We start from the raw sequence: 13,084 nt of genomic DNA on the forward strand, positions 1-13,084 counted from the left end.
AGACTAGTGTTGTGGCTTTTCAAGAGGTTAATTGAAAGGCTGAGAGTTCATCAGTGAGGTAGTTATAAAACAAACAAATGAAAACACACTAAAAGGAACAGAACCATTTTAATTAGGTTCATAACTTGGGGAGAGATCCTTGCTGAGATCCTGTCTCTGCAGTAACAGGGAAATGCAGATAGGCTGAGGTAGGTTTAGTTTACAGAAGCTGAGGTGCAGCCTGCAGCATCTTTTATCTTCACAGCTTGTCAGCCAGAATAATCTGGCTAAAAATAGCTGCCTGAAATTGAAGTTTGATTGTAAAATCCTTCTGCCCCTAACACAGAATCTGAGCAACTTCAACAAACATCGATCTTCACCTAGAACAGGGCAGAGCTCCAGTGACATGTTCCATCTCTTGAAACAGCTGCACTGCCTTGCAGGCAGACAGAATTTTGCTTCTATACTTCCCTCCTCACAGGAGGTTCTTCTGTCCTTGATTTGTTTGTGTGATTATTTTCTTAAGGGTTCCTCTGTCGATAACTATTTGTTCTCCCATGCGAAATCCTTTATCCTGTGAACCCTTTGGAACAGGGACTGTGTTGTTGATACGATTGTCGTTTGACACAGTACAATCCTAGTCTGTCATCAAAGTACCAGAGAGTTATGATAGTACAAATAATCTGTTTTCAAGAAAAAAGTGATAAGTTTGTTGCTCTGTGCCAAATAATTAAATAAGGTTCTTGAAAAAGTTTCATTTAAATTATCATGTTGGCTAACGCATGCAGCTGGTATCTTTCAGCTAAAGGAGGAAGTCTGTTTACTGAAATTGTCATCCTCTGTTTCCCCATTTTGAAGTGATTATATATTTCTCCACTGGGAACAAGCAGCAACAAGATACAATCCATAACATGTATTCTACTGTTTTGTGTATTTCCTGAACCAGCTTACTCAAAGAAGAGAAAAATCAGTGTTGGAGAAAAAAAAAAAGGAAGTGGCAAGTTAAGTGAAATTGCTGTTAAGTCCATTTCTCACTTCCTCTGCCCTGTGTCCTTGCTCCGTTCTGAAATAGCAAGAATGGAGAAGAAGACGAGATTTTCTTCACATACAGCAGATCTCTAGGGTCACTTTCTACCAACCATACACCTACAGTTCACAAAAGCTTGATATCAATCCTAGGTCAAATGCTTCATAACTTAGAATATGATTTGTGTAAGCCCCTGCACAGGACAACCCTATGTATATGGCAGAGAGAACTAATTCCAGTTAACTCTGTCTCTTAAATCACTCTGTCAAAAATCAAGGCAGATGTTTCAAAAACAACCCTCCATGACTTGGAAGACCATCTAGCAGGTTTGTCACTCACCCTCAAGTTAAAGCACTAAGCATAAAACACTAGATGCTATGGTTGTAACAGGACAAAAGCCCCGGACCTAGAGTTTGATAGAGATGAAATCCTCTCTGGTATCTTGAGAGGAGAGGAAAAAGGTGTCATGTAGGAAGAAATAAATTGTTTTTGGACAGCAGATTTCCCGAACCAGGGCTTCAGTCAATCCTGCTGGGAGGAGCTGTTCTCCAGAGCAGTTGGTTCAAGCTGCTTTGTTCCCTTCTGACAAAAATTGTCTTCTGCAGTCTGATGTAGGCAAGACTGTAGTTACTTTAGGACTGTCCTTGTCCTCCTTTGGTTTGTGTTAGGGAGCATGCTGTTGAGACCAAAGCTATTTGCAGAACTTGGTCCTCGGCAAGTGATCAGAACTGCCCAGGAGTATACAGTGAGAGGTCAGCAGGTGATGGTAGAAACTCCAGGGACAAAGGGAAACACTGAAAAACAGTGTCTTTTTTTTAGAGGCTATCACAGGTGCCCTTGATCATTTCTGTATGCATCCAGCTGTGAGACAGGTGATATGTTAAGAAACGTGACCACGGTCCTCAGGAACCTTGTCACAAATACTGTGCAGGGTTCAGTGAGTCCAAGTAGCAGATGATGGTTCAGGAGGAAGGTAGGAAGACATGGGAAAGTGCCGCCTGGAGGCTCTGACAGTTGTACATAGCTGTGGACCACAGTACTATAGTCAGGGGTCTGATGAATACATTACTCTGAATGAGTTGGTGAGGAAAATGGATTTGAACAGGGAAGTATTTCTGACCTTGGGAAAGCACGGGCAGCCCTCTCAGCTGCACTGGTAAAGCAACCGAACTGCTGAAGTGCACCCCCTTTTTCCTGCAAATAGCTGATGATGCTTTGGTGCTCTATGAGGTGTACCTAAATGGTATAAGATCAGAAGTCTCTCTGACTTACAGATGGAGTCTGAACCTGGGGTTGTCTGGGGTCTTGCTATATACTTCTCTGCTCTTCTTTGTGGGCGGACAGGGGTATTTTGCAATTCATGTGTCTAGTGGTTTTCCAGTCAGGATCAGTCATGCATAGTACAACAGGGAGGGGGTTTTAAGATAAATACTGTGTCCAGGAACCGTCTTTTGAAAAGTTCTCTGCATCTTGCCTTCCCTTTAGCATCTCGTCCCAGCATTCTAATCAAGCTGTGGTTTAAGGGCTTCCAGAGAAGGAGGCTGGGCCCAAACCGTCATGTTCAATAGTCTGTGATGGATCTTTCCTTCCCAAATTTATCTCACTCCTGTATGGTTTGCTATCTGTAGCATTCTGTAGCAGTAAATTTTTCTGCTGAGTGGAAAGGATATATGTTTTTAGTTATTTTAAATATGGTGCCTCTGATTCTTCTGTTGTATGAAATAATGTGTAATTATTTCCTTTTGGACGTTATCTGTATCACTCATGTTTTTCTGTGCTCCTTTATCACCTTTCTTCCAGTCTGAAGGTTCTGCACTAGTATGTGCTGTCCCTTAGTGTATCACAATATTTGAGGTTGGAAAGGACCTCTGGAGGTCATCTGGTCAAACCCCCAACCTAAAACCAAATACAGACAATCCTGGTTCAATTCTGTGGTGTCAGAGCTGCCTCCTAAACTGCCTGCCAGTACATGAGAGAACTCTTTCAGCCTTACTGTATGCATTTCATATCTCTTCTTAGAATCCTTAGAATCTTTTCGCTATTTTTATTTGAATGAGTGCTTCATTCTGTGTTAAACAAGATGGCAGCTGAGCGTCTGAGGAGCTTATCCTCAAACTTGAGGAGCTCGTGAAAACATTCTTGTTCCTTCTGTGAGACTCCATTTCTTTAGTCCTGTGTGTGCACTGAGGAGGAAGCAGGTTTTTAGACAGTTACAAGCAGGTGATTTTCTGTTGTGTCCCCTGGAGCATCAAAAGTGTGACCCCATATCCTATTTCTCCCTCGATGGTAACTGTTCTTGTCCTGTGCTTGTTCTGCTGTGGTTTATAGGGAGTTAAGATGGGATCTCTTTGTAGGAGGAGGCAATGTCCTGCAGGCAAAACTGTGTACGGCCGCTGCCTGGTGCCATTCAGCTTTGTCTATAGTGGATGCTTTGTTAGCATCAGGAAATACAGAACATCTCAGGGCAGAGCCTGGGCTGTAGCACTGCTACTGCTTGACTGCAAGCATGCAGACCCTGCCACATAGTGGGGCTGACTTTCAGAAGTCTGACCCAGCTGAAAGCTTGCAGCCACAAAGGCAGAACGTGGGTTAGGGATGAGATGTACTTACAGCAGTATCTCGCTGCTGGCTTCCTGACCTTGCCTGGATCTCCACAGGCAGTTTGTCTCACGGTTCTGAAAGGTCAAGACCCAAGCACTGTGAGGGGTTGGACATGTGGTAGGGACTGTTGCAGTTGTATTTAGCAGAGCTTGGTTTAATTCCTGGGTTCCCTATTTTGAAAAATTAGGTAGTTCCTCAGAAATTATTCTAAACTGGCAGGGAGCTGGTTTAGGGTGCAAAGTCACACAGGCAGAACTGAGGAACTCTCAGTGTGTTATGGTTAATTGTGACAATTAATTTCCCTCCTGTGTACATGTTGGTGGCCGCAGATATATATACATATATATATATATATATATTTGATTTGGCCTCTGCCTCTTTTAGTCTGTGAAGTGTTTCCAGTGGAAGAGACAGGATTAGGGTGACTGATTGCAGCTGTGCATGTGGCATCTCCTATCTATAGTCTTTCACTATGCTTTTTTTTTTTGGATGGATGTTCATAAGATGTTACTGTATAAAGATGTGCAGCTGTATCTAGCGTGTTTTATTTATCTAGATGAGTAGAGTACAGAGAACTAAACGTGTCCTTGGAAAAGCCTTGTAAAATTTGATGATTTCCTGTTCTCAGACTTTACTAGGACCCCATAAACATTTGCTGTATTCTTACCCATCACATTCCATATAAACTAAGATACATGGATCTTTTTTTTTCTGTTTTTAAGGACCCTTCTTAGTCTATGGATGAAGCAAGAGAATTGGAGGAACTTCAAAGGAGAAAGAAATGCAGGAAAACTTAGAAACTTAGAAAAGTGACCTATAGTGTCTAAGTTAATTCTGCATTTCTCAGCTTCCTGTCACTCTAAATAACCTGTCAAGTAGTTGCTGAGAACATTAATCCCTGCTTCCCCATCTTTTGATACAAAAGGGACCCTTTATGTCGAAAATAGGGTGGGCTGTGCCAGAACAGCGCAGGGTATGCAGGGCTGCTACCTGGGCAGATAATGTTCCGAGTGCTTTACCCATAGGTCTACACATAGGTGAGCTTTATGTGTGTGTGTGCGGGGTGGGGGGGCACACAAGAATTGAACTGATAAAGGCAGGGCTGATAAGAAGTGTCTGAATAGAGCACACTTTGCTGCAGTTAATGTGGTCATCACCAAAGTGTCAATCTCACACACTGGCACAGTCTGCAGGAACCAAATTTACATCACTAGGCCTGATCCCTGACTTCTGGCTGGTTGTGCTTCAGGAAGGCAGCTGCAAGTGAAATGTACAGATGTGTGTGGAGAAAGGATGACTGACTCCAGGAGCCTTAACCAGGGTTCCTTGGAGAGGACTTGAGCTCTGGTGATGCCTGAATGGGCAGGGGCTTTACTCTTCAGGAGCTGTGTAATCAAAGAGCAGACTGAGCCCCTGGTTTCTGTTTCCCATTCACAGTCAAGATCCCTCCCCTCCCCTTGCTGTTCACTCCGTGGAGAAACGCAAGGAGAAAAGGATGCTGTTAAGCTGCACTTTGCTCCGGTACTTGGCACAGCCTTTGCAGTGTTGGCTATTTTCTGAGAGGGATGCTGCCTTCCCTCTAACCAATACAGCGACTGCCTATAGCTCCCCCTGAAAGGAGCTGGAATCATAACCCAGAGAGTGAACGAGTGATGCGGATGCTTCACAGAGAGTGACTGAGAGAGAGAAAATCGGAGAGACTGGAATATGTGCCTGCCTTAGCAGCATTGCAGTGGTGAAGCCACTGACTGACTACATGCAGGTTACTGCTCTTAATGCATTGCTACAGAGAGCCCCAAAGTCAAGATGAAATGCATCGTCCTCCTTTTTCACTGCTTCTCTGTTGTCATCATGCATTAATTGCTGAGAGTTATTTTCCTTCCTGTGGCTGGCTGCCTGCATCTCTTCTCGTACTGCAGGAGAGACAGTGAAGGAGCGAGCGCTGCACCAGCCCGGTGTCCTGTCCCACAAGGAGGATTCTGCATGATGTGCCAGTGCAGTCAGGGGCTGCTGCAATGGTGCACAGGACGTCTGGAACAGCTGGATTTAGGATTATTAATGGTTTATGAAGGTGTCCTGGACTCCATCTAGCAATTAGCTGGAGACATCGGCTGTCCCTTGGGGCTTGTTGTCTGCTTTCTATCTTCCTCTCATTACTGCTTTCACACCCATCTGGGTCGACAGCATTTGAGCTAGGGGAAGGGACCTTCTTGGCCAGTAACTGGAGGGTGCTGTGTGGAAAGTGCCGTTGTGAGCTCTGGAGGGAACTGCAGCCTTTGTGAGCTCTGGAGGAAACTGCAGCCTGACCAGCCATGGCTCAAGCAGCTAAGCAGCTGAAGAAAATCAAAGATATTGAGGCTCAGGCTCTGCAGGAGCAGAAGGAAAAGGAAGAATCCAATCGCAAGCGCAGGAACCGCTCTCGGGACCGGAAGAAAAAGGTCAGTGGCACTGGGGCGAGCAGCCCTATATCTAGATGCCTATGCTTGTGGCAGTGGGTGTTGTTTGCGTTTGGGAGGAGGGGAGAGAACAGGGGGGCAGCCTGCTCCCTGTACAATTTCATGTGCGCGCAGCATAAGGAACAGTCCCTGCCAAACAGAGGACAACTTTTGGGGCCAGGAGTCTGCTGTTTGCCCCAACAACTTAGGAAGGCAGCTAGAAAAAAGGTCAGTGGAGGGAGAGAGGAAGGGAAGGGTTCATCTGGGCATCCAAAGAGTCTCACACAGCCCATTTCCAAGTCCTTTAATCATCTGCCAGTAACAGATTTGATCTCTGAGATAACATTTCTGGCTTCTAGCTTCATGCAGTTTCCCAGAGTTGCTCTGTATATGCATAGCGAAGGGGCCAGTGACCCTCACTCCTTTCTCCAGTGACGGAGTGGTCTCAATGTCCACTTCATGCCCTGCTTCAACCAGAGCACCGAACCCAGGGTACGGTGGCCACTCAAGGAGAGGGAGCGGTTTTGTGCAGGGGCTGAGAGCTCTGCTGCTGCTCAGGGCAGGCTGTTTGTGAGCGAGACATGGGTCACCCTCCCGGGAACAACATGCTGCTTGTTGGCAGTGGGTGTGCAGGCGGTCAGAAGCAAGAAGAGGTGTCTTTCCCCTCTGCTGACACTGAGGTGCAGGAGCCTTTGGTCTGCCAGTAGTTCCAAGCTGTAGCTTCTCTCTGGAAAGTTACTGCCATTTTTTTCCTTGCTGCCAGCTTTCTGCAGGAGCAGGCAAGTGGCTGAGATAGCTTTGCTGCCCCTTGGAGATCTCTTGTTCTCACAGCAGGGCCTGATGTATGTGCTATACACCAATGCGGAGAGGCAGTGAGGAGAGAGGTGAAACCAAGGGTAATCCTGTATATACATGAGAGGAGGTTGTGATACACGGGTGTCTTAGATGGACTTCTCCTCTGTATTTAGCAAAAGACTTGGTGACTTCCATGTGTCCCCTGTGAGCAAGAGGCTTAAAGCAGAGCTCTGCTGCTTGGAGCATATTGACAGCTGCTTCCGTGCCGTCCTGAGAAGTGTCCTGCTGAGGTGACAGGGACAGGCACTGATGACCAGCCCTCAGGCTTTTATTTTTCCTGCCATGCTGCTGGACAATTGCCAGTTTAGGTTGTCTGGGCTAGTCCCGGACGCTGGAATTCCAATTTCATTCATGCCTGTTTCTGGTGAAGGCTCACTCTGTGTGGCTTTGAGAAGACCATCCTATTCCTGCCTGCCTCACCCCCATCCCAGCACAGTGTATGTGTGTCTCAGTGATGGTCTGGGAGATCCAAAGATTCCAGTAAAGTGTCTGAACTTCCTCAGGTGGAAGGTCCTAGGGAGGGCACCTTCTTACCAGCCCCTTGTGAGAGGGGCACTTGCTGCCCCTAAGTTGCACTTGCTGCCAGGACAGAGTGACAGAAAGAAGGGACGTGGAGAAACACTGCTGAATAAACCCAAGAGGGCTCTGGTTCCCTGGGACGGAACAGACCTTGCAGCCATAAACAAGCCTCTTGCAGCATACTAGTCAGGATTGTCAGAGCATGAGGAGCGTGGATCAAGGTCTTCTTGGAGAATTGAGCGGGATTCTGGCACACTGAGGAGAAGCTGATTTTAGCTACCCCTTCCTGAGTATTACGTCCAGGGAACATGCTCTGGCAAGGGAGACTGGCCTGCCTTTCAGCTTACTGCCTATAGTCAGGGCAGGCAGAGCCCCTGCTTGCCCCCACCCTGTTCCTCCTGGGACCAAAGCTGGGACAGGGATGCTTTCCATGTGAGGCTGAACGCCAGGCTGTCTGACCAGGAGGGCTCTGTGCCTGCCAAGAGCAGGTAATTGTGGAGAGATCGGCGGACACATTCAGGACAGACTCAAAGTCTGCAGACAGCAGCTTGGAGCTTGGATATGGGGTTTTAGCTACAGTGCTGGCATGTCAAATGCTGCCTTCTTCAGTGGTAACTGTTTACTGCATGCGGGCTCACGGCTTTTTCCTGCAGGACTTCTTTTACTCTTCTACAGGGCAGCTTGTCTCTCATGTTGCCAGAGAGCTATAAAAGGGCTCTGCTTTGAAGAGCCACCAACCCAGGAGAGTTTGCTGTGGGGCAAGCTCTCTCTTCTTATCCCCAGCCCCCAAAAGCCTGAGTGTCTGTAGTGGTAGTGGTTTATTGTACAAGTCTCTGTTGGCACCAAGCTGAGGGCTACCAGAAAGTGTTGGAGTTTCTCATTCTGTTTTGCAGCAACAGCTATGGGGGTCTCATCCGTGCTAGCCTGGATGTCTGGCTAGTGCCTTGTGAGTCTGTGTGGGGCTCACCTAATGTCTGTGCAGAAGGCCTCTCTTCCAAAATACTCCTGCACTGGCCATCAGCATGGACCAAAAATGTTGTGTCACTGGGTCCTTCTGCTTCTCCACCTGTGCCTGCCATTTGTCTCTTGCTTTATCTCTATGCACATACAGGCTCCTGTGGGCAGAGGCTGCTTGTGTTCTGTGTTTGTACAGTGCAGCAGGTCAGTGTCTTAATTTATGGCTGAGCCCACCATGCACTGCTGCAATTATTAGAGTTAATAGTAGGGCATGACCCGTGATCCAGGGAGGTGCTAGCATGACACAAAGGAGATGATGGCCCCAGAACAAGTTTCTTCTCATCCCATGCAAGCTGATCCCTGTATCCTTCAGCATTTCCAGATGTTTTTGTGTGGTCGTGTGTGTCCCTTGTATTGCACAAATTACCAGTTGCTGGTTGAATCCTACAAGACCATTGTGTCCTGTGATAGACATCTGGAGGTGGTGAGTTCGGTTATTTAAAGCTGTGTTGCCCCATACCCTTCTTCTTGGACCATAATTATAGTTGTCGCTTTTTAGTTTCCATGGAAATTTCTTGGCTTTTTTATTGAGTGTATGCACAACGAGCTCAGCTCACCTTGCATTGTCCATTTCCACGTCATGTGCCTCTTGTTTGTCTCTCAGCACAGGGACAGTCCAGGTGTTACAATCTTTCCTGCTCCTCCAGTGTTCTCTGCCTCCACCATTTGTAACTCAGGTGGTGAGAGCTGGTGTTTGGTTTAATAGGGTGCATAAAGTATTTAAGCCATGGCAAAGGTGTCACCCACCTTTGCTCTCTGTGCAGCCTAGCCACACTTGTGTTTTGGGCCAAGCTGCCATTGAACAGCTGGACATGTCCTGAGTAGCGGTCCTGATCTGTGTGCTCCACAGCATTGCTGGAGGTTGCCTTGGTCTGAGGATGGCCCTAGGATACCAGCTCTCAATAGTCTGTTCTGTCCCCACATTCAGCACAGGTGCTGAATTGTGAGGAATTGTGAGGTCTAGCATAATGTGTTGGTGGCTCTTCGGGGTGCTCTGCAGACAGGTAGGTGTGATGGAGAGCAGCCCATGAGCAGGAGATGGGAGTTGAATCACAGAAATTTGCTGCCATTAGAGAATTGGCCAAGCATCAACTGGAATGGCTTCTCGCTGTTCCTGCTGCAGTATCCTAGCTTCAATGCTCTGTGTGTTTTGTGTAGATGGCCAGCCCACGGGGGACCACGGCCACTGAGTTACAGCTTCTGGGCTGCATGTGGAGTCTCTGATGTGGTCAGCTGCACTGTCAGTAGGGCAGGTGGTGGTAGATTGTAGCAGTGTCTGCGTTTTGGACCAGCTATCCGTCCTTATTTCATGGTTCTGGGAGATGCTGATGGTAAAGAACACCTCCTTCCTTTCATGGCAGGCATGGTGTGGTCAGGCTTCCACAGCAGTTGGGAAGCCTCCCCCTTGGAAGTCACACAGGGCAGTCGACAGATACAGACCTGCCTTTTGCAGGATTGGTGGGGAGCAGCACAATACATTGTGAGCATGTGATGTTTTGGCACAACTTGTGAGGCTGGTCTGTAAATTGTTATTGTCAATACAGTGTTACTGAGTCGTTTTTGAGTTGTATGTGGCTTGTTGTGGTGATTATATTGTCGAGGTAGAGAACATACTGAATCCCTTTCTGGGAATTCTGGAAGCATTTGCCAAGCTCACCAGCCTGGTGGTTAGAAAGGGCCCAAAAGGTGTGACCTCGTGCTGGGACCCAGGGTATTTGGCTCATCTTTGTTTCAAACATGCATCTAAAGCAACTTGCACCTGTACCAAGTGCGACACGATGGATTGCTAGTGCCTGCAGTGCCTTGCAACCTGACAAGCTTTGAATGAGACTAATAAATAATAATAATAAAAAGCTAATACTTGTGTGACAGTTGTTCTTCCTACTGAAGTACACAAATTCTGGTACCAAATACAGTCAAATATCCAGTCAGGTCTGAAGAGTGGCAGACATTCATCTGAGGAGCACAAAGAGGCAGGTAAGAGCTGAACTCCTCAATGGGCACATGAGATTCATGGGGCCAGAACCTGGAACCTGTAAAACATCTGTAACAAGGGCGCTATGCAGCAAATATGACCAACAGTACTTCAGTAAGATCAACAATTCTAAAAATGTCCGAAGGCCCCCTCAGATGCACATATGAAAGTGGGTACAGTCTCTATGCAGCACAGCTGGTGGCTAGCAGATTAAATAACAAGCTAACTAAAAGGTCAGAAGAAGGCAATTTCTATGGTAATTGCTATCAATGTTTAAATGATAAATTGTTAGTGTGAAAAATGTGATACATCTGCTCACTATGTTCAGAGCAAGTTTTGCTTGGGCATCTAAAGAGCAGAGGACAGTGCCTGCACTGCTGTCTCAATTTACTACTTTTTGTTTGTTTTGAGTAATGAGGAGCAGACCACTTCTTTTATCATTCCACTGCTGTCTAGTTCCTTTGGTTTGCAAGTGTCCAAGAGTAAAACGGTCTCTCGGTATGGATTTGTACAGCATCTCACTGAATGCCGTCTCGAGTGCTGAAAGAAAATGTTTCCAAATAAGAAACTCTGCATAAAACTCCTCGCTTTTTTTCTAGTTGTCCATTTCCAGGATGCAAAACACATATCAGTCTGTTACGTATTCGAATACATCCCAGCAGGAGTCAGAAGAAACTCCAAGCTGAGGTAGGTGAGGTGAACTGGGAGAGGGGCTAGATCCTGAATGGGCAGCTGTGAGAAGCTAGAGGTGATATGGAGGGTGCTAATTCTTTTGCATGAAAGAAATTCTGCATGTTTAGGAAATGTGGGAAATAGTTCAAGTCAAATAGGGTTTGGAACAACAGCCACATGTTCAGTCAGACAGAGAAGCAATTACAGATGCTTTGTTAGTAGGACAACTGATCAGTCATACAGGATGACCGTGCTTGTGCTTGTTGTGTCACAGGCCAAAGAGCTTACTCATCTCCTGTTCACTGATGAACTGTGTCAAGTGGAACCTAAGTCCAAGTGTAGGATCCCTGAGACTTAAAATCCAGACACCTCTGTCAGAGCTGTGCAAAAAGCACACGAGAAACTGGGGTGAGAGGTGGCTCCTGGAGTGCTGCAACAGAGAAGATGGTGACGCTGTTCTCTGCTTGCCTGCCATCCTTCCCCAGGGCTGTCACTAACAAGCCTTCAGCTTGTGCTAGCTTTAGAGAGGCTGCAGGGAACAGAGTGCTGGACAAAGAAGGGCAAAGGAGTTCAGTAGACCTGGGCTGCAGACAGCTTAGAGCATCCACAGGATAACTGTGCCCTCCTTCCATGGGTGTCGGGCTTGGTGTAGTTGCTGGACTGGGCTATCTGGATTCTTGCATTCAGTGGCATTAGATCCTGCCAAATGTGTGGTGTGGCTGTCAGCCACACAGGGCTGTAGGGGCTGCTGGGTGCTGTGTTGGTGTCTAACCTGCAAGCTGGAGCTTGCCAGGAAGAGACGGGACCATATCACCTGCAGAGTCTTGGAGCACAGTGCTGCTTTATCTCTGTTCTGTGCCTGCTCCTAGAGCAGCCAGTCCAGCTGCAACTTCTGCAGTCTCCAGCTGCAAATTTTGTTGTCTCCATCAGCCAAAACTATTCCTGCCTATCCTTGAATGGGCCTGGCAGTGGGGTTAAACAGTCAGCACCACAGATGTTGAAGCAGGCAAAGTTGAGAGATTTTCCTAGCTGGTCATGCAGCCCAGCACCTGGATCTTGAGTCTGCTTCTGGTTGTGTCCATGCTTCCTTGCAAATGGATGCTAGAAGCTTGTACGTATCTCTCACTGGGCATTCCTGCAGTAGTACCTTTTCTGCAAAGGTTGCCATTGCAGAGAAGAGCATGAGATGGGAGCCTGGAGTCCTTGGCAGCTCTGGAAGGACAGGTGAGACACTGTGGGAGACCACTGGGGCAAAGTAGTCCCATTAGCTGACCCTGCACTGAGGAGCAGCAAGGAGGAGAAGCAGAGTCAGGAAAGGACATTGAAGTACACAGATGCCATCTCACCTGAGGCAGCATCAGGACAACAAGAGCGATGATTATGTAGGCGTTTTCCCTAAAAAGTTATCCAGCTGTTGGTGTGGCACAACACTGAAGAAGGCACCTTTAGAACTTCGTCATAGTTGTCCTAGGTGAGGCCGTTAGGACACCAGACACCCCAGCCAAGCTCCAGCTACTGGCATCAGCTCTTTGCAGCCAGGATTGTGTGTCTGGACTCCAGTACTCTGGGTATGAGGCACATTTTCTGCAAAGGAATTGGTATCTGGTATCTTCTGCCTGAAACTTGATGCTACTGTGCAGTGGCAGGGGCATGGGAAGGGGCATGGGATATCAGGACAGCCAAAACCTTTGAGGCTCTAAGAAGCTCTAGCTTTTACCACTCTGAATGTAACTGGCCAAGTGTGTAGACAAAGAATTAGACTGTGTTACTATGAATGGGCTCAGTCATTAGCCATCTAGCTATTACATAGGCTTTCAAAAGGATTTTGCAATTGAAAGGGCCATCTTAAATCTTTCTGTGTGTTGTGCGTGCTAGGTTCAAGGCAGCAGTGCAACGTTGAATCTTTTCTGCTATAAATGTCCAGTTCTTAAACCTTTTTTGTATACACAGCTGCTGGCAGACTGGGGCAAAGCATGAGCTCCTTCACAGGTGATCCAGTGCACT

General features: G+C 47.0%; 1 protein-coding gene across 1 annotated transcript in view; it reads left to right on the forward strand.

The window, feature by feature from the left end:
- Positions 1 to 5,919: 5,919 nt before the first annotated feature.
- The window catches only part of ANK1 (ankyrin 1), a 60,101-nt gene continuing 52,936 nt past the window's right edge, over positions 5,920 to 13,084 (forward strand). Inside the window, exon 1 of the mRNA XM_050715796.1 lies at positions 5,920 to 6,045. Within this exon, the coding sequence (XP_050571753.1) occupies positions 5,920 to 6,045 (126 nt within the window). The remainder of the gene's footprint in view (positions 6,046 to 13,084) is intronic.

The sequence above is a fragment of the Cygnus atratus genome, chromosome 27 (genome assembly GCF_013377495.2).
Source record: "Cygnus atratus isolate AKBS03 ecotype Queensland, Australia chromosome 27, CAtr_DNAZoo_HiC_assembly, whole genome shotgun sequence".
NCBI lineage: Eukaryota > Metazoa > Chordata > Aves > Anseriformes > Anatidae > Cygnus > Cygnus atratus.